The sequence below is a fragment of the Salvelinus sp. IW2-2015 genome, linkage group LG4q.1:29 (assembly GCF_002910315.2).
Source record: "Salvelinus sp. IW2-2015 linkage group LG4q.1:29, ASM291031v2, whole genome shotgun sequence".
Taxonomy (NCBI): domain Eukaryota; kingdom Metazoa; phylum Chordata; class Actinopteri; order Salmoniformes; family Salmonidae; genus Salvelinus; species Salvelinus sp. IW2-2015.
The window spans coordinates 84,701,550-84,725,652 of record NC_036842.1 but is presented as its reverse complement, the minus strand read 5'-3'; the positions used below and the strand labels follow the sequence as shown (position 1 = coordinate 84,725,652).

The 24,103-nt window shown below is 41.7% G+C and overlaps 2 protein-coding genes across 2 annotated transcripts in view; one reads left to right on the top strand and one right to left on the bottom strand.

The window, feature by feature from the left end:
• The first annotated feature begins 5,187 nt into the window (after positions 1 to 5,187).
• On the top strand, positions 5,188 to 10,139 carry dbx1b (developing brain homeobox 1b). The gene is made up of 4 exons (XM_023985949.3): positions 5,188 to 5,774; positions 5,990 to 6,094; positions 8,995 to 9,197; positions 9,366 to 10,139. The coding sequence occupies exons 1-4, from the start codon at positions 5,408 to 5,410 to the stop codon at positions 9,681 to 9,683; spliced, it is 993 nt and encodes a 330-aa protein (XP_023841717.1). The 5' UTR covers positions 5,188 to 5,407; the 3' UTR covers positions 9,684 to 10,139.
• Positions 10,140 to 10,621: 482 nt separating this feature from the next.
• nav2b (neuron navigator 2b) overlaps positions 10,622 to 24,103 on the bottom strand; it is a 314,640-nt gene continuing 301,158 nt past the window's right edge. Inside the window, 12 exon segments of the mRNA XM_070439864.1 lie at positions 10,622 to 12,894; positions 13,192 to 13,395; positions 13,809 to 13,927; positions 14,169 to 14,365; positions 14,627 to 14,698; positions 14,826 to 14,980; positions 15,289 to 15,524; positions 15,739 to 15,907; positions 16,146 to 16,241; positions 16,346 to 16,443; positions 16,642 to 16,792; positions 17,007 to 17,160. Of these exon segments, the coding sequence (XP_070295965.1) occupies positions 12,760 to 12,894; positions 13,192 to 13,395; positions 13,809 to 13,927; positions 14,169 to 14,365; positions 14,627 to 14,698; positions 14,826 to 14,980; positions 15,289 to 15,524; positions 15,739 to 15,907; positions 16,146 to 16,241; positions 16,346 to 16,443; positions 16,642 to 16,792; positions 17,007 to 17,160 (1,786 nt within the window). The 3' untranslated portion in view covers positions 10,622 to 12,759.

Below are 24,103 nucleotides of genomic sequence, written 5' to 3'. Positions count from 1 at the left end.
GTTGAAAGACTTCTCTTTCATATTGTCTCATTTGAGTGTTTAGTTCAGTGCTTTAAACATTATGTACCATACTACAACCAAACTGAGTTGAATTACAGGTCCCACTTTATCTGGATAGTTCCATGTAGATGCTCTACAGATGGTCATACTATCAACAAACTATCTGTTGATAATCAACTGCTTGCTAAGGTTACGGTTAAGGTTAAGAATACGGGTAAGGGTTAAGGTTAGGGTTAGGGTTATTAGTGGATAGTTGTTGGTGACAGTTATTGAACAGATACTGAACAACTACAAACCATCTACTTGGGATTATCAAAAAAAAAAGTGTTACCAAAGGAACAAAATAAATGGTTAGTTGGCACTTATAGACACATAGGTATCCACTATTTAAGGGCTCCCGGGTGGCGCAGCAGTCTAAGGCACTGCATCTCAGTGCTAGAGGTGTCACTACCGACCCTGGTTCGATTCCAGGCTGTATCACAACTGGCCATGATTGGGAGTCCCATACGGCAGCACCATCATTGTAAATAATAATTTGTTCTTAACTGACTTGCCTAGTGAAATAAAGGTTAAATGCAAATATATTGCTTATGGTAAGATTACAATTCTATCCACAAAGATGGGCATATCTGTTCCAAAACATCTCAGTCCTCTGGAGTAGGTCAAAGGTTACAGTATAATTTTTATGTGACATTTTTATCCTGGGCTATATCATATTCCTGACCAATGTTGCTAGAATATAGCATAGGTCTTATTTCCATTCCCCTGTGGAAGCATATAACATTTAATTGGTTTATAATTGTTGACAGCCTCCAACAAAAGTTGGGATTTTACCTCATACTTAAAATGAATGTAGCCATCATGACAAGATGCCCAATTTCCCATCATTGTAATCATGCAGCAGTCAAACAGACAATAAAGTGACGCTATGACAATATATTGATTAAGTGGTAAATATTTAGTAGTTAACCTGTAGTGGTTAACTAAGCAAAACATCATTATGAATCTATGACCAGACAAAGGATGGACTAACTGACACTGGTGGGGGCTCAATAGAAACCCGTCATTAGCACAGATTGGCTGCCAAGTAAATTGGGGAACAGGTGCATTGAGAGCAACACACACTGAAACGCTTTGTCCGTGGACTTGTGCCTCTCTCCGTTTGAAAACGGGGGGTTATGTTTAATGCAAAGTTAATATCGATTTAATGCTTGTCAGAGCTCCTCTGTATCTTGGGCCATTCCTAATCCCTCCAATGTTCCGCAGTGGCCGGATCCTAGTCAGAAACAGCTGCTGAGCCAGACTTGAAGAGGGAGAGCACCACTCAAGAAGGCGGCTTATAGAAGGTGTAAAGACCGTCCATCTCCAAAGCAGCGTGTAAAATAAATAGACCATGTAAAAACAAAATTAGAAATTGATGATTCCCTTTTAAATATATAACCAGTAATAAGTTATTTTTTTAACAGCATAACTTTCAACGATGCTGTGGTAGGCCTATAGGCCAATTTCTCTGAATGTTGTCATTGTCTGCAATGAAATGATCAAAAACACTTATTATTATTGCTTTAAAGAAAAATGTATTGAATTTATCTTAATGCTAATGATGGATCTATCTACAGTATCTGCTCACTAAATACAGTTCAATATATTGAATAGAATGGCAGAGTGGACGTCAGGTAAAGAGTACAATACCTTAGGCAAAAAAACGAGGTTGCAAGAAAGCCATACATTTTTTATCAACATTTTCACAAATGTACGTCATTAACCTGAATATATAACAATGAATCTGATAACTCACAAAGCTTTCAAATATTTTGCGGCAGTCTTACTGTATCTATCTACAGTATCATTATCATTTCAATGCACCCACCTCTTGTGTCTACGGACAAGGGTGGGGTGGTGAGGGTGGGGATATAATATCTGAAAAATGTGTTTTAAATGTGTTTMATTCAGCGACCGACCAGCTGTTTCTCTAGTCTATATTTGGTAAATAGAAAACAATCGTGTCAGGCTTGGAAAGCTAGTAGAAATTAGTTTCGGTCACTGGGGCTAAGCTATATTTCCTGCAAACCATCTGCTTGATTTGTACAATAGGGGGATTTTCGAAGGTTCCTGAAATAATAAAACGCTTTGAACTTAACAGTGATGTTTTTTTCTGTGAAGGTGGGTGCTGTGTTAATGTGTCTTAATATGGGTTCCCCAGGCGGGACATAAAATGCAAATCTAATGATCAATACATTTATATAAAAATGTAATGATTTCACGGTTACGTAATTACTTGTCTGTTTACTCAGACATTAACTGTTTAAGCTAAGTGGCTTATATATATACAAAACATGTCATTTGTAAAATGACCCTCTTCTCTAAGGAGTGTTTCTACGCATACTTTTTTAAATTCAAGAATGTTACAGTAATTAGTCTACTCAGCCTATGAACATTTTTATTTATTTCATAATTCAATATTTTGCCTATAACAGGTAAAAGGCCTAAATACTGACACCATCTGAAAAGTGCCAGACAAGGCACGATGAATAGAGGCTATAGCATTAAAACTTGATATATAACCATCACACACCATGAACCTCACACCACAAACGTAGGCCTACAGTGTAGACTCTGCTCTGTCCTAATAAATACATTATTCTATGGTCTGAAAAGATTGAGTAGGCTTAATTTGTGTTTATGTGGAAGTTTTGCTAACGATGTCTTTACTGCCAGGGCTCTTTTGCATAAAATATCCACAGCCCAAATGGGATTCACCTATAAATAGCCGAAATAAACTCACTCGGCCATGCTTGGGTAACATGCAAGACTGATGGATCAGATGGCTAATTGGAGCCTACTAATATGAGATCATTTGTAAAATATATACAAAAATTATGACAATTCATTTTTGCGTTAGTAATGGACATGGTTACCATGCATCTATTTTCATGGGAAGCGCCTGGCGCATAATTTAATGGAGATTTGCCTTCTGTGCCATCACTTAGGACACACGCGGGCTTACCTTCCCCGCACTTTCAAAGCAGAAGAGTTGACTCTCCAGAAAGAAATGTGAAGGTAACCACTTTAAAATGAATGGCTAGGAGAACAAAACAGAGAGAGCAGCGGTCAAACGCCATTAGTCACAGGTCTTAGCCAACAGGCCTCAGGATTCACCTCTCCTAGCCGATCACAGAAAAGAACTTCGAAATAGAATCTTCCTCAAAGAAACTCTTTTGTTCACTTTCCCCCCTGTTTTATAATCTATTTCATCAGTGGGCGGTTATCATTTTCCTCCTGCGGTTTGCAACCTATCCTAAAAGTATTTGCTTTGACATAGGCCTGTCTACCAGGCTACAATAAAATGAACCCATGTGTAGCGCTGCATGGGTCTGACCTAGCTCTCTAAACAATGCTTCTACGGTTTAAATGGCAGATACAGTGGAAAAAACGTATGGAGCTTGTAAAAAAAATAAAAAAATAAAAATCAGTAACGCTATTTTAAGGGTCCATAATAAACCATTTATAAGGCATTTACAAACAGTTTATTCACCATTTATTAATCCTTACTCCCACATTTGTAAATGTTAGTAAGCTAGTTATTCACATTGACATAGGCCTATGTATATATATTTAAATCCTGTGTTGTGTGCTTATTTTTTATCAGGTACTACTGAAATGTCTACAAATGGCATGCCCATATTTTGTTGAGAAATTTCACTGATCCCTCCAAAACATTTATCAAGTATTTATCAAGTATAAATAGCGTTAACTTTAGATTAGGGACTACAAAAAATACTTTACTAATGATTAATAAAGGACTTATAAATGTTGGAGTAATGATTAATAATTAGTTAACACACACTTTATAAATGCCTTTTAAATGGTTTGTTACGGAACCTTAAAATAAAGCGTTACCAAAAAATCATGCCCTAAACTTTTAACTCTTAAAATGATGATAATAATACTAATAGTAATTGAATGACATCAATGTGAACTATAGCTGTCCTACCACCAGGTGTATTTATGTTTTATTATTAGGCCTACATAACTTGGCCTATCATTCATTTTTTAAATTAAATGTCTTAAAGTCACATGGTTCATTCTCAAACCGTAGGCTAAAATAGCATTATAGTGACTGTTGAAATACATTAGGCATCTAATTGCAAGTAGGCTCATTGATGATTTTTCTGCCCTGTTTTGGTCTTTCAAGAAATAGGACACACATTTCCAAGGCACACACAGACACACAACAGTTATTTTGAATAAATGTAGTCATTAAATTCAAAACCGTTTTATCTATTGGTGTCTTACAGCACAAATGCACTTAAAGAATGAGACTCTAACCGCCCATTGAAATCAAACTGAATAATACGATTTTTTAGAAAGATTTGTGTCAGGGTAAGAAAGAAAAAACAGCTGAGAGGGTGACAGTTACTTCATGGATAAGAGGATAAGAGCGCAATGGCCAGAGCTGCACATTATTTTCAGCGGGACCAGCGACATGAAATGGGATCTCTCGGATTCACAGTTTTTAACACACCAGTTAAATATTCTGACATTAAAGCCTGTCTGATTTTCACAGAGAAAAACAGACTGGTACAGACGACATATTGTGCTCATAATATCCTACCCAATAGGCTAAGCTACAGTTTAAAAAAAAAACTCAGTTTCAATGAGCTACGAGGGAAAATGGTCATACAAAACAAGAAGCCTAATAATAATAATAACAATAATAATAATAACAACAACAATAGCCTAATTACAACAATATTTTGAATACAAGTGAATGCGGATAATATTTATAAATAATTACAATTATGGCATTTTACAATCAACTTTGGTGGTCATGTAAATTGTCTCACATTGCATCCTAATAGAAATTAGAATCACCATATTCTCACAGTTCCTCCCACAAGCCCGAAACTAACGACATTGTGCTGTTACGTGCTCAAATGAATTTAATAGACACTTTTAAACCCTCTATTCACAGACAAACGTTGTTGGAGTCCTTTAAAAATAGCCTTTAATTAGTCTCTGTGTGCTGCCACCGTTATCACAGTGAAAACTATACCAAAAAGTGGTCAGTGTGCAAAATTGATGACTACACTTTCTTTGTTAAAAGGACATTGTCTAGAGCTTGCTTATGAAGTCTAATCCAATCATAAATAGCTTCTTCGAACCAATCAGCAGGCACTGAATTTCCCCTGAAAGAAACTCACGTCGAGAACTTTGTTGAACTTCATTGTTTGACTGTCAGTTTCGAAAAGGCTTTGCTAACGGTCCACTATAAAAAGCTTCTTCTAAATGGAATGGTCAGAAGAGAACTGTGAGTCTTTCCACTTGGATCCTATAGGCGACGGAAACTCATTCAGTGAGAAAGGGCTCTTTACAATTACTTTTCCTTATCCACCCAAAAGGAGCAATGATGTTCCCTAGTGCACTTGCGGCTCCTGATATGTACCCCAGACTACTTCGACCGCCGGCGGCTCACTCTCTGCCCCAGTCCTTGCATTCAGCGTTCGCTGCCCACTCAAGCTTTTTGGTGGAGGACCTGTTGCGGATCAGCCGGCCAGTGAGCTACTTGCACCGGACGATTCCGTTACCCAGCGTGTCTCCCCCGGGATCAGGAGCCACCACGCTGACCTGCAGTCACCACACTGACCAAGCTGTCATCACCACTTCAGCACAGACAAGAACGGGTTCTCCTCAGAACTCACTCTCCATCAACAACGACCCTAACTATCTGAAGTTTGGAGTTAATGCCATCCTAGCACCAGAAACGAGAAACGGTAAGATTATTGGGAATGTATAGGCTAATGTAAACTTCATTATTTAGCATTTACAAACAGGACACCTGTTACGCAGGGATGTGAACTTGTGTAATGCATGGATCGAGATTATGAGGGTAGTGTCACAATATTTTAGGCCTATATGATTTCCTATATGATTTGACAAAACTAAATGAGTCATTTAATTCAATGTTTTCTTTCATTTTGAATCACAGCATCGTGTACACCTTCAATGCATCATGCCATGCACGGGAAAACCTTCCCTCTGCCATATTTTGACGGATCGTTTCATCCCTTCCTCAGAGCATCCTATTTTCCAGGTAAATCCACTTAATAACCCGATGTCATGCTCCATGTATTCAGTTGATGTCGTTGTGCCTTAAAACAATCTGCCATTGGCTAGTTGAATCTAGAGGAAATACAACCGTTAGTTCAGAGGTTGGAAGCCGAAGAACATCGTGGAATCAGTCTCGCCAATTTGATGCCCTATTTAGCAGAGGCAGGGACTGCTGACATTTTGCACCGGTTCCCCTAATCTACAAATTAGCCGCAATTGTCATGGTCTAAATTTGAGGCGGATCCCCTCTCACAAGGAAGCTGCTTGCGTCTCTTCATTGCTTCTCTTTCCCACCGAGCCAGTGCACTTAGTTACTGATAACTCACAAAGCTTTCAGCACCATGACTAATTGGTCAGCTCCCTCCGGCAGCCACACACATGCTGCTGATAGGCATTTACCAGTCATGGACTAATTCCCCATTAGGGGCTATTCATTATTTCAATATTCTCACAAGACCACATAGAGGGTTATGCATGTTTATGGATCGTGCTGATGTGAGAAATCTAAAGTTAGCTAACAATACAGTGGCTTGCGAAAGTATTCACCCCCTTGGCATTTTTCCTATTTTGTTGCCTTACAACCTGGAATTAAAATAGATTTTTTGGGGGTTTGTATCATTTGATTTATACAACATGCCTACCACTTTGAAGATGCATTTTTTTAAATTGTGAAACAAACAAGAAATAAGACAACCCACGCCAAAATCAATACTTTGTAGAGCTACCTTTTGCAGCAATTACAGCTGAAAGTCTCTTGGGGTATATAAGCTTGGCACGTCTAGCCACTGTGATTTTTGCCCATTCTTCAAGGCAAAACTGCTCCAGCTCCTTCAAGTTGGATGGGTTCTGCTGGTGTACAGCAATTTTTAAGTCATACCACAGATTCTCAATTGGATTGAGGTCTGGGCATTGACTAGGCCATTCCAATACATTTAAATGTTTCCCCTTAAACCATTCGAGTGTTGCTTTAGCAGTATGCTTGGGGTCATGGTCCTGCTGGAAGGTGAACCTTCACCCCAGTCTCAAATCCCTGGAAGACAGAAACAGGTTTCCCTCAAGAATTTCCCTGTATTTAGCGCCATCCATCATTCCTTCAATTCTGACCAGTTTCCCAGTCCCTGTTGATGAAAAATATCCCCACAGCATGATGCTGCCACCACCATGCTTCACTGTGGGGATGGTTTTCTCGGGGTGATGAGAGGTGTTGGGTTTGCACCAGACATAGCATTTTCCTTGATGGCCAAAAAGCAAAATTTTAGTCTCATCTGACCAGAGTACCTTCTTCCATATGTTTGGGGAGTCTCCCACATGCGTTTTGCCRAACACCAAACGTGTTTGCATATTTTTTTCTTTAAGCAATGGCTTTTTCTGGCTACTCTTCTGTAAAGCCCAGCTCTGTGGAGTGTACGGATTAAAGTGGTCCTATGGACAGATACTGCAATCTCCGCTGTGGAGCTTTGCAGCTCCTTCAAGGTTATCTTTGGTCTCTTTGTTGCCTCTCTGATTAATGCCATCCTTGCCTGTTCCGTGAGTTTTGGTGGGTGGCCCTCTCTTGGCAGGTTTGTTGTGGTGCCATATTCTTTCCATTTTTTAATAATGGATTTAATGATGCTCCGTGGGATGTTCAAAGTTTCTGATATTTTTTTATAACGCAACCCTGATCTGTACTTCTCCACAACTTTGTCCCTGACCTGTTTGGAGAGCTCATTGGTCTTCGTGGTGCCGCTTGCTTGGTGGTAGCCCTTGCTTAGTGGTGTTGCAGACTCTAGGGCCTTTCAGAACAGGTGTGTATATATACTGAGATCATGTGACAGATCATGTGACACTTAAGTTGCACACAGGTGGACATTATTTAACTAATTATGTGACTTCTGAAGGTAATTGGTTGCACCAGATCTTATTTAGGGGCTTCATAGCAAAGGTGGTGAATACATTTGCAAGCACCACTTTTCTGTTTTTTATTTTTTTTATTTTTTTTTTATTTGTAATTTTTGTAATTTCACTTCACTAATTTGGACTATTTTGTGTATGTCCATTAAATGAAATCCAAATAAAACTATATTTAAATTACAGGTTTTAATGCAACAAAATAGGAAAAGCGCCAAGGGGATGAATACTTTTTCAAGGAAAATCTAATGATAGGCTATGGGCCCGTCTAATGCTACTATGCTCTCTGTTATACAGTATATTTCAAGATTAAGAATATAGGCTTATTATTTACCGAAGTTATAGTGAATTCACACATAAATTGGCTTTCGAATAGCCAACAATAAAGACCATTAAAATAATCTAAAATGGATAAGGTGCAGATCTGGATTTAGAGACAGCTTCTTTTGAGAGCAACAAAACAACTTTAGCCTCATAGCTTTTCGTATTTAATGAAAAGGATGTGTGGCAAAAATAGGGCCCAGCCATCAGTATTCTCCAAATGATCTTGGCATGCAGACAGTTGTGATTAGTTTGAAAGTGTAGATCTCTTTTGTTGCAGTAATATATGGCTTTAGCGGCCTGTCCTAGGCCTTTTTTCAGTTAGTTCATTACTACACAATTACCGTTCACGCTTCATTAACTACTCTATCTTTCATTGGGGCTTTCAAAAGGGATACTCTGCCTTTTTACCATACCAATGCTATAAGGGACCAAGCAATGTGCTAATTAGCTGCTTCGTGCCAATTCACTCAAACGGACTGCATTTCGGATCTTAAAGAGAGACTTTGGTTTAAACTACGAAATAATTATCTTATATGCACCTTTAACCCCTCCACCCACTCGCTGAAGAAAAGGCCAGGCTAGCCTACTTTCACATTCACTTAGCCTATGTGTGCATTTTCTTGACTGACATGATGCAATGCTAATGGTATGTTGTTTTGAAAAATATTTTAGCATCGTCTTCAGTGGTTCCTATCCCTGGTACCTTTTCATGGCCGCTGGCTGCAAGAGGAAAGCCCAGGAGAGGGATGCTCCGACGGGCAGTGTTCTCTGATGTCCAGCGCAAAGCCCTGGAGAAAATGTTTCAGAAACAGAAATACATCAGCAAACCAGACAGAAAGAAGCTGGCTGCAAAACTTGGGCTAAAAGACTCACAGGTAAAAATGTAAAAGTGAATAGTCATTTAGGCCCACATCAATACAAAACATAATCTTAATATAGGCTAGGCCTATTTTGGGATTATTACTGGTATGCTATACTATTGTTATTAGAATCAACCATTAGGCCTATTAGATAGCCTAATAATATTTAATGTATTTTTCAAGGTGAAAATATGGTTCCAAAACCGAAGAATGAAATGGCGCAATTCCAAAGAGAGGGAGTTGTTGTCGTCCGGAGGTTGCCGGGAACAAACCCTTCCAACTAAAATGAACCCCCACCCGGACCTCAGTGACGTCGGGAAGAAGTCCTGTGAGGAGGAGGTGGATGCGTTCAGGCGGGACAGCCCGCGCTCAGCCTTCTGCCACTCTCCATCAGAGCGCGAACTTTTGAACAGTGTGGAGTCGCACCTCTCTTCGCCTTGCAACTCCAGCAAGCACTCCGACTTCTCAGAATCAGAGGATGAAGAGATTACAGTGTCTTAGTTGTGCATAACACATACATTATGCTTATATAAAGTTGTTTAAACACATACTGTATATTGTCACATATATTGTATATAGACATTATTACCCAAATGAGACACATGCATTCTTTAATTTGAACACACAGCCTATTTGTCTGTGATATAACCAATTCTCCTATATGTTAAATGTAGGGGGTCATATTTGTTGTGGCAGATATTTCAGTACTTATTAAGCAAATTTGACGTATTTTTGCAGCTTTTACTCTTTGTATCATATTTTGTACAATATTCTGTAAGGGGCATTTTTATACCAAGAGGATTATACCCGACTACAATGCTATTACATTAGATGCAATGTCTTTAATCTATGTTCAATGTATAACTTAAAAATACATATATTATTTGTATGCTTTGTTTAAATGTTTGTATTTTGAGAGTATTTTTTTCAAATAAAACTAGAAAATGTAAAGCACAACTTCTGCTTTCTTGACAATGGTCCAACAAAACACAATAACACTTAATAAATAATTACTGAATGTCAATAGGATTCATTATATTTTTACTACAAAAAGTAGACAATGATAGATGAGGTGTGTCACTGCTGTTCTAATATGAAAGACAGCTCAGTGTGAAAGAATGCATTGTCTTCCATTGTCTTAAAACTGACAATGAAAAAGTGCAGTCACTGTGGCCCTCCATTCTGGTTGTACACACTTCTACTGTACAGATGGCAGGTATAGGGGTATACGGGGTATAGACAGGAGAACATACCAGTCACATAGGTAGCCTAAATAATAACAGAAAATTGAGACAGAGTTGAGACAATGGAACTGGGCTTAACACACTGAACATTGCTGAACAGTATTTAAAACCACATGAGGTCAAATAAAACTTTTTGCATTTAAAATAACTTACACTGATTTAGAGGATTTCTCTGAATACAAAAAAAATGAAAAGTACAGTATCGTGACCAGATTTATTCTCACAGTCTCATGATATTTCACATCTATTATTGACAACATATTAACAACATACAATCTACAGAGTAAACCAAACTGTACACAAATTACTACTCTCTATTTCTGTACAAGATTTCTAGAAATGTTTTCAAAACATGGGATTCAGATAAAATATTTACATCTTTACATAAAACAATTTACATAAGCAAAATGCACATATAAAATAATTATTAAACATTATTAACAACTAGATTCAATAGCACACCTTTTTCACAACATTCCAACATCCAAACTTTGTGGGACCAAGAAAAGAAAAACAAACGTTTTCTATTTGTGCTTGCATTACCCTTTACAATCCAGTAAGATATGGTAGTGAAAATACAAACCTCACAAAAATATTCACAGATCAATGTACTTACAATAGAACTCTTGAGAATACGTAAAAATGGAAGTGAATTTTTGTTTTGGCTTTAGTCTAAAATTCCAAATGAAATTTGCATAGCATTTGTTTGTAAGAACACTCAGAGGATGAACAGCAACAGCAACAACACTGGTAGATAATGGGGACCTTGTGAGGGGGAGCAACCAAAGTGGTACCTAGTAGTAGCATAAGCCACTCTGAAAAAACTCCATCTTATGAGGGAATAAATCCTAGTCACTCCAATACAGCAACACTGAGGATCCCATTAACACTTGATGCAAATGGCCCTGGTGCTAATTCTCCAGAGTGAGCGACTAGACACGCCAGCCTCTGTCTCAAAGCCATGCAGTCGCTCTGATCCTTTTCTAGACTGGGACCTTTCAGATGTGGGTCTACATGTCCAAAGTGCCTCTATAAGAGAAACACTGGGTTGAAACATTTCATGCAGGGATTGCGCTCCGTTTTGAGCTGAACAAAAGACAAACAAGCACTGTTGGGATACTGTTTGAAACGCTCATGAGGTAAGATAAAAAAACATTTTCTGTCAATAAGTTCACATTTTCCCAAGCAGAGCACCAAAAATCCTATAAGTATCACTGATTTAAAAAAATCCCTAACAAAAGCCTAGACCTTTTTGCTACCCTCTAGGTGCACAGAAAGGATGTGTTTTCATCAAAGTCTGAACAAGCTAGCAGCCAGCACCTAAATTCTGCACAGCCTCTATAGAAATCATGTTCATTAAAGGCATGCGTGTTACCACCGTTGTTATAAAAGTAGCAAGGCATCATTTGAAAGTTAAGCATAAAAAATATGTCCACCATGGTGTGTGCCTCTCCACTAAGAAAATGCACACAGGTCAAGCTCTATGCAGCTGAGTGAATGTATATCCAGTTATTGCTACTTAGTTTGGACCACATAAGCTATAGCCTAGGTTAGGTCACAGTCAAGGCAACCGGTTTGACATCACATAAGCTATAGCCTTAGGTATAGGTCACAGTCAAGGCAACCGGTTTGACATCTCATAAGCTATAGCCTAGGTTAGGTCACAGTCAAGTCAACCGGTTTGACATCACATAAGTTATAGCCTAGGTTAGGTCACAGTCAACCGGTTTGACATCTCATAAGCTCATATGGTTGACTGTCTTTGCCTGTGATTATAAACAGACTCCTAATAAACACTGAAAATAGTAGAGTACTGAGTTGAAATTATTCAGGTTATTGAACTTTGACTGGGATTTTTATCTTGGGTTACCAGCACCCAGTATGGCCCAAGGCTATTAAATTCCGGTCCTGGAGGGGCGAAACATTTAAGTTTTTTTGTTTCTATCTGGTAGTTAATTGTATTCAAGTGGTTTCCAGATCTGAATTAGAAGGAGAGGATGAAAAACCAGAAATATTTCATCCCTTCAGGACCGTAATTTAATAGCCCTGTAAGGCCTACACTCTTAGAACAAAAGGTGCCATCTAGAACCTAAAAGAGTTCTTCGGCTGTCCCCATAGGAGAACCCTTTGAAGAACCCTTTTTGGAAAGTAGTGAGTTCCAACTATTATGTAATATGTCTGCCTAAAGATATGAAACACAGAGGTCCAAATTCTAACTTCAAATACATAACCTCATATCAGTCTCCCATTGATGTCAATGGATGATTAACACAAAGGTATCTCAAGTTAGGATGTGTCCCAGCCACAGTGAGTATTATCTGACCCAGTGAGACTCATAGTGTGGACTCCAGTGATAAGTCAAGCATGGTGTTGTCATGGTGATCCTGGTTGCTGTTGGAGTCACTGTCGTAGCTCTGAGTGCTGGCGGAGCAGTGGGCCGCTTCCTTTAGCTTCATCAGCATGTTCATCTGTGGAGATTAGAGGTCAGAGGTCAGATAGGTTGTCCCCTACATACAGACACCGATGCTAACCATAAAAGCATCAATAGGACAGGAGATAGTCTTTAAAAGCACCTTAATGAAAGACTTTGATCTTGGATACAAACATCAAGTGAAACCTTTGTCCATACAGACCATCGTCACATACAGGATTATTGTGTAATGCCATACCAAACAGACTTTCTTGAATATTTCCAAATCCAACTGATGTTTGGGATGAAGATTGTCAGAAAGGCTAATATGAGGTAGGGATTATAATTCACTTACCAGGGGGTCTCCGTTAGTGTCTCCCTGGGGAAGCTGCTTGCTGGGACAGCCGTCTTTGGAGATGGAGTATCCATCGAATCCCACGTCCACTGGCCGGAGCTTCAGCAGCTGGGTCCATTCGTGCTGCAGGGGGCTGGCTGCCCATGGATAACTCTCCATCACCCACTGTGCTGGATCCTCCCATGGAGCTCTCCTCCCATACAGCTAGGAGACAGACAGGTCGACAGACAGACAGACGACTCATTTAGAATCATACTAGCTGATCAGTGATTTTACTTAAAAACAGTATATATATACAGTACCAGTCAAAAGTTTGGACACACTTACTCATTCAAGGGTTTTTCTTTATTTGTACTATTTTCTACATTGTAGAATAGTAGTGAAGACATCAAAACTATGAAATAACACATATGGAATCATGTAGTAACCATAAAAGTGTAAAAATATATATATGTGTGTGTGTGTGTGTGTGTGTTTGGGGGGGGGCTTATTATATACATGCATGTATTGCATCTCTCTGTGTAGGTGTGTTAGTTACTAACCATCATTCAAAGGTCTTGTTCTACTGCAAATGTGAATTGATGCCACATTTCCAGCGTTATGTCATTTTACAGTACCTGCAGCCCCTCTCGGACAGCCTCCAGCATGTAGGGAATGATGGAATAGTTCCACAGATCTGTGAACCACACTCTGGATCCCTCCACATCCATGGGGCAGGACAGGAAGAGGCGGGGCCCTGGGAGGAAGATAGAGAGACAAATGTCAACAAAACATCTCTTTCATTCAATAGAACCTTCAATCTTGTCCTATATATGTTTTCTATATTGACACATTTCAAATAGACAATAGAAAAGCATGCATTCATTCAGGCATAGTTAAATATCTATTCATCCATCTCTTACGTCATAATGTAAAACAACTTGGCCAGATAATGTCAGAAAAAAAGAAAAGAAAATGTGATTTTTAGTGGATCTTACCGATGGTGACGTCCGAGGAGCTGTGGGACTCCAGGAAGCGGTTGAGGTGATGCCAGACAGTAGGGATCCACTCGGTGATCTTCACCAGCTCAGCGTTGCGCTGTCGGCTGCTAATCTCCGTCTCCATCAGCCTCCTCCTCAGGAACCGACCCAGGAAGCCCTTCACTGGCTCAGTATGGTTGGCACACAGCACCCACCTAGACAGGACACCCACACAGGAACCAGACAACAGTGTAGAGGATGATCAGTTACTGTTCAAATAGACCTCCTCTAATCAGGGTTAGGCAGAGAACAGAGATATCAATCCATCTATTTATAAATACTGCCCTCTTGTGGGGTCTACATGACAAGTCACACAAATACAATTTTACATTTCAGAATAGAGATGACATCATACCACATTAATTGTTTACTGAAAAAATACAGTAACACATAAGAAATGATAGGATATGATGTACTTGAATTTATGATGAAGCTGGAGGTTGGGAGTGGTCGATGTAGCCTGATTCATTGTTCCAATGATATAAGGACTGTGAAAAAACAAGTAATTGAAGATTTAAGAGTGTCACACAAATACAAATGTTTTTATGTGTGTGTATATGTGTGTGTGGGTGTGCCTGTGAGTCTCTGTCTGTGTGTGTGTGTGTGTGTACTGACCAGTGGTGGTGCTTGCAGCTGAGCAGGCCATTGAAGACCTCTCCCAGGGAGCTGCTGCGGTGCAGGTTGTCCAGTATGACCACCAGGGGCATGTTCACCCCATGACTCGTACTATTACACTGGTCAGCCAGGTTAGACAGGTACTGACACAGCTCCTGGACACCAGCAACAAACAGACTACAGAGCTGAACATTTCCACATTAACCACACAATGATTCCCCATACAGCCTCTAAAATACCACAGATACCTATACATTACTAATGACATATCAAACATGTTTTCCAATTACTGTATCCTCCAACAGTTCAAATGTAAGGAGGAATAAGCATTTCCATTTGGTAATGTCCTCTCTCATATAGCTATACTCATTAGAGTTAGATTCTGGCACCTCTGCTCTCATTCAGAAAGTATCCCATGGTAAAGGTTATTCCTACATATGAGTCATGATAGTGTTTGACAGACCTTGCTTGACTTGTGGTCTACGTTGAACGTGGCAATGGTCCCATCGGTGACCTCTCTCCTCTCCTTCAGCACCATGTGTTCGGCCAACCGGCTGGCCAGGAAGCTCTTTCCAGTGCCGCTGGGGCCAGACAGGATGATCCTGCCATGGTCATGCAGCTGGGACACGTAGCGCTGCAGCAGGGGCTTGGGAATCAGTGTCTCGAATACCAGGCTGTCCTGGCTGTGGTCACACACACCTGCAGGCAGGTGGCAGCACAGAACACATATACGTTAAAGGATATGTTCATTTTTTATTAAATTCACTTAATTGTTTTTTTATTCACTGATCTAGACAGCTTTTAATTACAGGGCTCAGATTTATTTAAATAGTGACTACTAGCAAAAACGGGAGTGATAGGGGCATAGTTCTCATTTTCTAAACTTTGCACAGAGGTCCATTCTTGCCCATACCTTTGAGGGAGACAGAGATGGTGTCACTATCTCCAACAAGGTATCCACAGGGGAGGAGTTCAGGGGTGTCAGCCCCACTGGTGCGATGGATGTCCCCGATGCTATAGCCCAGGACACTGTCTGAGTTTAGACCCAGCTGGCTGACTGGGTCCACATGGATGATGTACTCCTGCAGGACCAGGGACCAATCACAAATCAGATACAAGACAAGGGACCAATCACACATCAGCTACAAGAGCAGGGACCAATCACATCCTCAGATACAAGACCTGGGACCAATGACATTGTCAGATACAAGACCAGGGACCAATCAAATAATCAGATACAGGAACAGGGACGAATCACACATCAAATACAGGTGTAACTAGTCACTCCTCTACCAGAGTTTTTAGTGCCTGTTGATTTACCTTGAAGAGACGTCTGACCACCCCATCAAGCACATCCCACTTAGTTTTCCCACTGACACCAATGCAACCAATCAGGAACTGACGAGGTCTACGGTCCTATAAAATAAGATACGATATTAAGAACAAATATGGGCACAGTCATACATTATTTGGTAGCCATTGTAATTTTTTGTGAGTTGGAAATGTAAGAAGTTTGGTACCTCTTTCCACTTGGTGTCCTCATCCACAGTTACGACCACCTTGACGTGTTGTCCTTCTTTCCGTGAGCTACCGTCCCCGTTGTCCTCCAACAGCATGTCTACAGAGACAGGGTCATAGATGTTGACTACTGCAAACCGGACTACAAACAATCACACACACACACACATACACACACACACACACACACACACACACACACACACACACACACACACACACACACACACACACACAGAGACTAAAACATGCACACACGCACGCACACTCGATCACTTACTCACACACTCACTCTTACCGAGGCTGGTGGACTCTGTTAGGGCGAGGCCGTGCTTTGACTGGCCAGCTGAGGGTGAGGCCACTGAGGCCTGTGAGGCTGCTCTGCTGCAGCTGCCCTGACTCTCCATCTTCAAGCAGTCATTCTCGGTCTTCAGCCTCTCTATCTCGCCCTGAGGACAGGTTAGAACACACCAGGTCAAACACAGCGCAAAGCATCTCACCACTTTCTATTTGATGTGCTTTGTGATGGCCAATGTTTGAGTGGTCATTTATAGGGTGTGGAGTTTTCCCCAGGTCACAAGGTCAGGGAAACCTCCAGGCCCTCATCATGTCCTATGTCATTGGTCATATGGTCATATGTGGTTACCGTCTGGTCACCCTCACCTGCATACGGTTCATGGACTCCCTGAGCTGGTCCAGCTGGTGGGCGGAGCTGAGGGCCTCCAGGCGTATGTCAGTCAGCTTCATCTCCTTGTCTCGGAGCTCACTGCGGAGCCCCATCACCTTCTCCGCCTCGCTGTCTGTGTACTCTGAGATCCTGCARACAAGACATAGACAGTCTGGTCAGTTCAGGGTTATACAGAAGGCTAGTCCTCAAGAGCACATCCCCAGAAAATCCCATGAAGCACATTCTCTTGCAGACAATTATCAGACAATTATCCTTTTCATACAATGATCAAAAGCTCAGTAACATGCTATACAAGTACATGTTTTGTCACTGCCAAGAAATATTGTTGCTTATTCCAAGTTAATCCAGAGGCACTGAATCACTGTGTTGTAGATAGGGGTCCAGGCAATCAGGCAATAGTAAACAGGACAAGATGAAGGTCCTGTGAAGGATGTGTGATTGGCTCCTTCATTCTAGTTTCAATAGCACAACAGGCATGAGTGATGACATTGAGATGAATTGGTTTGATAATCACTTGGTGCATCAAGGCCATTTGTTAGGATTATCCATCATCAGAATTGATCATAAAGTGAATGGGGGTTTACAGACGTTATTCACACTCTATTACCGAGCCCGAGACCCAGGCCTCAACACCCCAGTGCTACCGCCCCGACCACGCCCACTAACAGGCAGGGGAGAGAGAATGGGGCTAGAAAAACACAGATGGACAAGAGAGGGACAGATTCAATACAAACATCCAACTAGGGACTAAAACATTGAGGCCATGCAGTCTCTAATGATCACACACACACACAGCTATGCTTGTGGTACTGGTATATAGGGGTTACTTGTGTATATGGGGTACTGGTGTATATGGGGTACTGGTATATGGCGGGTACTGGTGTATATGGGGTACTGGTGTATATGGGGTACTAGTGTATATGGGGTACTAGTGTATATGGGGTACTGGTGGATATGGGGTACTGGTATATAGGGGTTACTGGTGTATATGGGGTACTGGTGTATATGGGGTACTGGTTTATATGGGGTACTGGTGTATATGGGGTACTGGTATATATGGGGTACTGGTGTATATGGAGTACTGGTGTATATGGGGTACAGTGATCCCTCGCCACTTCGCGGTTCACTTATCGCGGATTCGCTATTTCGCGGATTTTCATAATGCATTTTTTTTTTTTTTTGGTGCATTGTGCTCTGCATTCTGATTCGCTAAAAACTCACTCCCGCTTCTTGTATCAAAACATGCTACGAATTGTGCTATCATTTTGTCGTCTCGTGCAGTTATGTGTACGTACATAAAACAGCTTGGCAAATTTACATTAAGTTGGCCAAATTATCTTGTATTTCGAACATCTCCTAAACCCATATAGTCGACGAAACGGCCTACACGTGAGTCACTGTATTTGTATACATGTAATAGTTGCTAATTGTAAAAAAAAAAAAAAGTTTTCTATTCGCGGATTTCACTTATCGCGGGTCATTTTCGGAACGTAACCCCGCGATAAACGAGGGATTACTGTACTGGTGTATATGGGTTACTGGTATATATGGGGTACTGGTGATATGGTATCTGGTGTAATGGGTTACTGGTAGTAAGGGGTACGGTATATGGGGTACAGATGTATATGGGGTACTGGTGTAATAGGGGTACTGGTATTAGGGGGTACTGGTGTATAGGGGGTACTGGTGTATATGGGGTCACTGGTATATGGGGTACTGGTGATATGGGGTACTGGTATATAGGGGGTACTGGTGTCTAGGGGGTACTGGTGTATATGGGGTACTGGTATATATGGGTACTGGTGATATGGGTACATGGTGTATATGGGTACTGGTATATAGGGGGTTGTGAGGGGGTACTGGTGTATATGGGTACTGTATATGGGGTACTGTATATATGTGGTACTGGGTGTAGGGTTACTGGTTGGGGGTACTGGTTATAGGGGTACTGGTGTATGGGTGTATGGTATATAGGGGGTACTGTATATAGGGGTACTGGGTGTATAGGGGTACTGGTGTATAGGGGTACTGTATATATGGGGTACTGTGTATAGGGGTATGGTTATATGGGTTACTGGTATATAGGGGCTGGTATATGGTATGGTGTATATGGGGTACTGGTGTATATGGGTATGGTGTATATGGGGTACTGTGTATATGGGTACTGGTGTATATGGAGTACTGGTGTATATGGGTACTGGTGTAATATATATACTGTACATATAGACTTCTATAAGTATATTTAACCTGTTAAGATAGCTGTATCAGACACTATGGGACTCAGTTGTAATCATTAATATGGTCATGTAATCCTCCTGACCCCTGAGTTGACTCCCAACCCCTGAGTTGAGGGAACAGGGAGCTTCTTTATGATCCACTATCTCCTCCCAGTTTGTTACGTTCCCAGTTTTCTGTGTTGTGGTATGTATTTGAGTGTGTGTTTCAGGAGATAACTTCCTGAGTTCTCCATGGCTAATTGATAATTGGAGAGCTGACCACGCCCCCTCGTCAAGAAGCAGCTGACACCTAATTACCTTTGCCACCTGAGAATATAAAAGCCAGTGTTCTGTTCAGGAAAGAGATCTTTTTGGAGGGAGAGAAATCATTAGAGAGAGAAGATTTTGGAAAGATTGGAGAGAGAGATCCTTGCTTGAGAATTTGATTGTGATAAAGTGTTGGTTGTTTCTCAGAGATTTGGTATGTACTATATAAGTTGTTGCTGAGGGAGCTGATTGGTTATGTCTTATGTGTTTAGGACGCACTGTTTTGATTATTGAAATTGTTTTGTTATAATTGTTCTGTTTCATTTGTTCCAGGGGGGAAGGAGAAGGCACTTTGGGAGTGCTTAGGCAAGAGGCCCGCGGGCATACATATACCCGTAGTATATTCATTGTCTAGGCACACTAGGTAAGACCTGGGCGGACCACCCTGTATTTGGTTAGGGCACCAGGTGGTGCTAAGATAGGTAAGTAGTGGGTAGGCAGGTTAGATAGGAAAGGGGAAGTTTGATATTTATACTTTCTTTGCTTTGGTTCCGTCCAGCCCCTTTTCCCCATATTCTCAAGGAATAATCCTAGTACACGGTAAAATCTGCCTTTGTCGTCCTTACTCACGCCTACAGTCCATACCTCTTACACTTCACAGGGAGTTGAGTTGCCAGCAGGGAGTTGCGTCCCCTCTCTCAGAGGCGTGCGTAACATAATGGGGGCTCATCCGGATACCATAAACCCACCGGACCCTGCTGCACTGAGCTCTCTCTGTGGTTAGTGATTGAGGTGTGATGGTAGGTTGTGAGTTTGGATGACTTGTTTAGTTTGTGTGTTCAGTAGATTGTTGTGTACAAGATGGCTGCCTCAGCCATCTCCAAGTTCATTGAAGCGCCCTCTATTGATTGTTTGTTGAGGTTCGAAAAGTAGACCTTATAGCTATAGCTGACCATTATGGATTCATTATCCCTGAGAAAGCCCTGAAGGCTGAGCTTTTGGGTGCTAGTCAGGGATGGATTAATAAGAGAAAGAATTTCTCTCATTGCAAGGAGAGGAGACGGTTAGACCTTCCGATGCCAAGTCGGAGGACAGGGCGGAGGAAGGGGTTCTCGTACCCACTTTGCATTGCCTCGATACGATCCCGTATCTTCTGCTTCAGGTCGTTCAGACGGGACCGCTAGGCTAAAGGTGAGGCTGGCCCGGTTAGAAATGGAGCAAAAAGATAAAGAGAGACAGATGCATTTTGAACTTGAACTTAGGAAAATGGAAATCGACAAGGAGGTGAGGATTCGACAACTGGAGCTAGATGCTGGCTCCTCCGTGCGCACTCCACAAGCTGCTCATCATAAAACCCACTTCGATGTGAGTAAAAATATCGCTTTAGTCCCTCCATTCCGAGAGTCGGAAGTTGATTCCTATTTCTCTGCGTTTGAGCGTGTGGCCGCTGCGCTACATTGGCCACTTGAGGTTTGGCCGCTCCTGTTACAATGTAAATTGTCTGGGAAAGCCCAGGAAGTAGTAGCTGCTCTCTCGCTGGAAGACAGTTTACATTACGAAACAGTTAAAATACTGGTTGGCGGGCTTATGAGTTGGTGCCTGAAGCTTATAGACAGCGCTTCAGGAACCACAAGAAACCTCTCACCGTACTTGTTGAGTTTGCTAGGGACAAAGAGCCTCTGTTTAATCGATGGTGTTCAGCCAGCAAGCTAACACATTTGCTGATATTCGGAGTTGATGCTGTTGGAGGATTTTAAAGGCAACCTCCCTGATAAGAATTGTAGTTCATTTAAATGAACAGAAGGTGGTGACTTTGGCCAGGCAGCAGTGTTGGCAGATGAGTATGCTTTGACACACAAGACTGTCTTTGGTGCAACCTCGTTTTGAAGGTAGACTGATTACGTCATCAGTGCCTCGTTCAGGTCGCTTTTCCTCTGACAAGCCTTTTCAAGAAATCCGTGAATGTTTTTACTGTCACCAAAAGGGTCACGTGATTGCGGACTGCCCAGTTTTGAAAAATAAACCGAAACAGTCCCAGTCACCGTCCCAAAAAGGAAAAGTTTGGGTTTAGTCAAGTCTTTGGCTCGTCCTATGGATCGAGTTCTTGATTCAGCATTTGAGAAACCGATGCTGTCTATGATCCGTTTATCTCTAGCCGGTCGTGTTTCCTTAACTGGAGAACAAGCTGATCAAAAGCCCATTCAAATCTTACGAGACACCCGGGGCGGGCGCAGTCAGTAATCATTACTGATGCTTTACCCTGGTCTCCTGAAACATATTGTGGCTCGCATGTCATATTACAGGGGATAGAGACAAAAACAGTACCTGTACACTACACTGGGTCCACTTAGTGTCAGACTTGGTATCAGGACGTTTCCGTGTTGGTGTAGTGTCTACACTGCCAGTAAAAGGAGTCACATTGCTACTAGGGAATGATATTGCTGGTGGTAATGTTACTCCTGTGTTAGCGGTAAGTAGACAACCCAGAAATCAGAATGCAAGATGAGAAATTGGTCAAGCATTTCCACATGTTTTTCCTGCTTGTGTGTTAACGAGGGACAATCTGCAAGATTGGAGATGTGATGGATTTGGCTAGTTCCATTTTTGAGAATGTTGACGTAGAAAGACAATGCACCGAGTATTCCCTTCTGCAAGGCCGACAGTTTTTAAACTCCTGAAAAACTAAGGCAGGGGACTGCGAAATGCGCCCCAATTACATGACATTCTTTTGTCTGTCACCTCTGAGAAGGTGATTGAATGTCAAAAAGGAGACACCAGTCTTCGCAAGTGTTTTGCTCGGTAATTTCCATTGAGGAAGCTAAAACTAGAGAGACTGCCTACTTATGAAGCAGGTGTTCTGATGCGTAAATGGGCAGCTCATGACACCGTTAATGACTGGAGTGAAGTGTGTCAAGTGGTTGTTCCCTACACTGTTCCGACAGCAGGTGCTGTCACTCGCCCATGACCAGGCGTGGTCTGGACATTGGGGATTACAAAGACTATAACCGAGTCCTTCGACATTTTTTTCTGCCAGGTTTGAGGTCTGATGTGGTCCAATTTTGTAAAACATGTCACATATGTCAACTCACTGGAAAGCGAATCCAAACAGTTCCTAGAGCACCCGCTCTGCCCGATTCCTGTGGTGGGGGAACCGTTTGAAAGAGTGATAATTGATTGTGTAGGTCCATTGCCGAAACCAGGTCAGGTAACCAGTTCTTACTAACAATAATGTGCAGTGCTACTCGATACCCAGAGGCTATTCCTCTCCGTACTATAACGGCTAAGACTGTGGTGAAGGCACTGGTGAAGTTCTTCTCTACGTTTGGAACTCCCTAAAGTAATCCAAACTGATCAAGGATCCAACTTCATGTCAAAGCTGTTTTCTAATGTGTTAAAGACATTGTGTATTTCCCATCAGGTCTCAAGTCCGTATCATCCAGAGAGTCAAGGGCTTTTGAACGCTGGCATCGCCGCTGAAGGCAATGCTACGCAAGTATTGTATGGAGACCAGTACCGATTGGGATGAGGGGTGCCCTTTGTCCTATTTTCTATAAGGAAACGATACAAGAGTCCTTAGGGTTCAGCCCTGCTGACCTTGTGTTTGGACACACCCCACGGGGTCCGCTGAAAGTGTTGAAGGAGCATATTTTATCTCCTACACCCAGTAGCGCCCCTAAAAATGTTTTGGATTATGTCAGTAAGAGCGGAGAGACTGCACGCCGCATGTGCGTTAGCCCAAAAGTCTCTCTCCTCTTCGCAAAAACGCATGAAGATGCATTATGACAAAAAGGCTGTTGGCCGTTCTTTTGCACCAGGGGATCAAGTTTTAGTTTTGTTGCCAATTCCTGCTCATCGCTGTCAGCACGTTTTTCTGGACCATATCTGGTGGAAAGAAACTCATGACACCAATTATGTGATAAAGACCCAGATCGAAGGCGTTCTTCCCGTGTGGTCAGTTAACATGCTAAAAGCATATTATGTACGTGACACTCCAGAAAGCTCTCAAGTAAGCCGTCCAGCCGCCGTCTCCAGTGTGGCTGCGGTGGTGCTGAACCTGGCTGGGACCTAGAGGAGGATAAGGAGGACGCGTTGGAGTTACGCCATACGTTACAGCAGTGTGAACGCTTATGTAATTCAGAGATGCTGAAGAAGTTACCCTCTCAAATGGAACATTTGGATAACGATCAAACTAAGGACCTTATCCTATTGATAAACAGTTTTCTCAGTGTGTTTCAGGACGTTCCGAGTCGCACGTCCATCTTGGAGCATGACGTGGATGTGGGCAACGCTGCTCCTATACGTCAGCATCCGTACCGGGTTAATGCAAAGAAAAGGGAGGTAATGAAAAGTGAGGTAGCTTATTTATTACAGAATGACATGGCACAACCCAGTAACAGCTCCTAGAGTTCCCCATGTATTCTTGTTCCTAAGCCTGACGGTACGTCCCGCTTATGCACGGACTATCGTCGTGTAAATGCAGTTACAAAGTCTGATTCTTTTCCTCTACCTCGATTAGATGACTGCATTGATAGAATTGGCTCTGCTGCTTACGTTAGTAAGTTAGATTTGTTAAAAGGTTATTGGCAGGT

Excerpts from the sequence above, each read along its gene's own strand:
- dbx1b (XM_023985949.3), top strand. The coding sequence starts at position 5,408 with ATGATGTTCCCTAGTGCACTTGCGGCTCCTGATATGTACCCCAGACTA. Across the intron at positions 5,775-5,989 it reads AGCACCAGAAACGAGAAACG|CATCGTGTACACCTTCAATG; the intron begins GTAAGATTATTG and ends TTTGAATCACAG. Across the intron at positions 6,095-8,994 it reads CAGAGCATCCTATTTTCCAG|CATCGTCTTCAGTGGTTCCT; the intron begins GTAAATCCACTT and ends AAAATATTTTAG.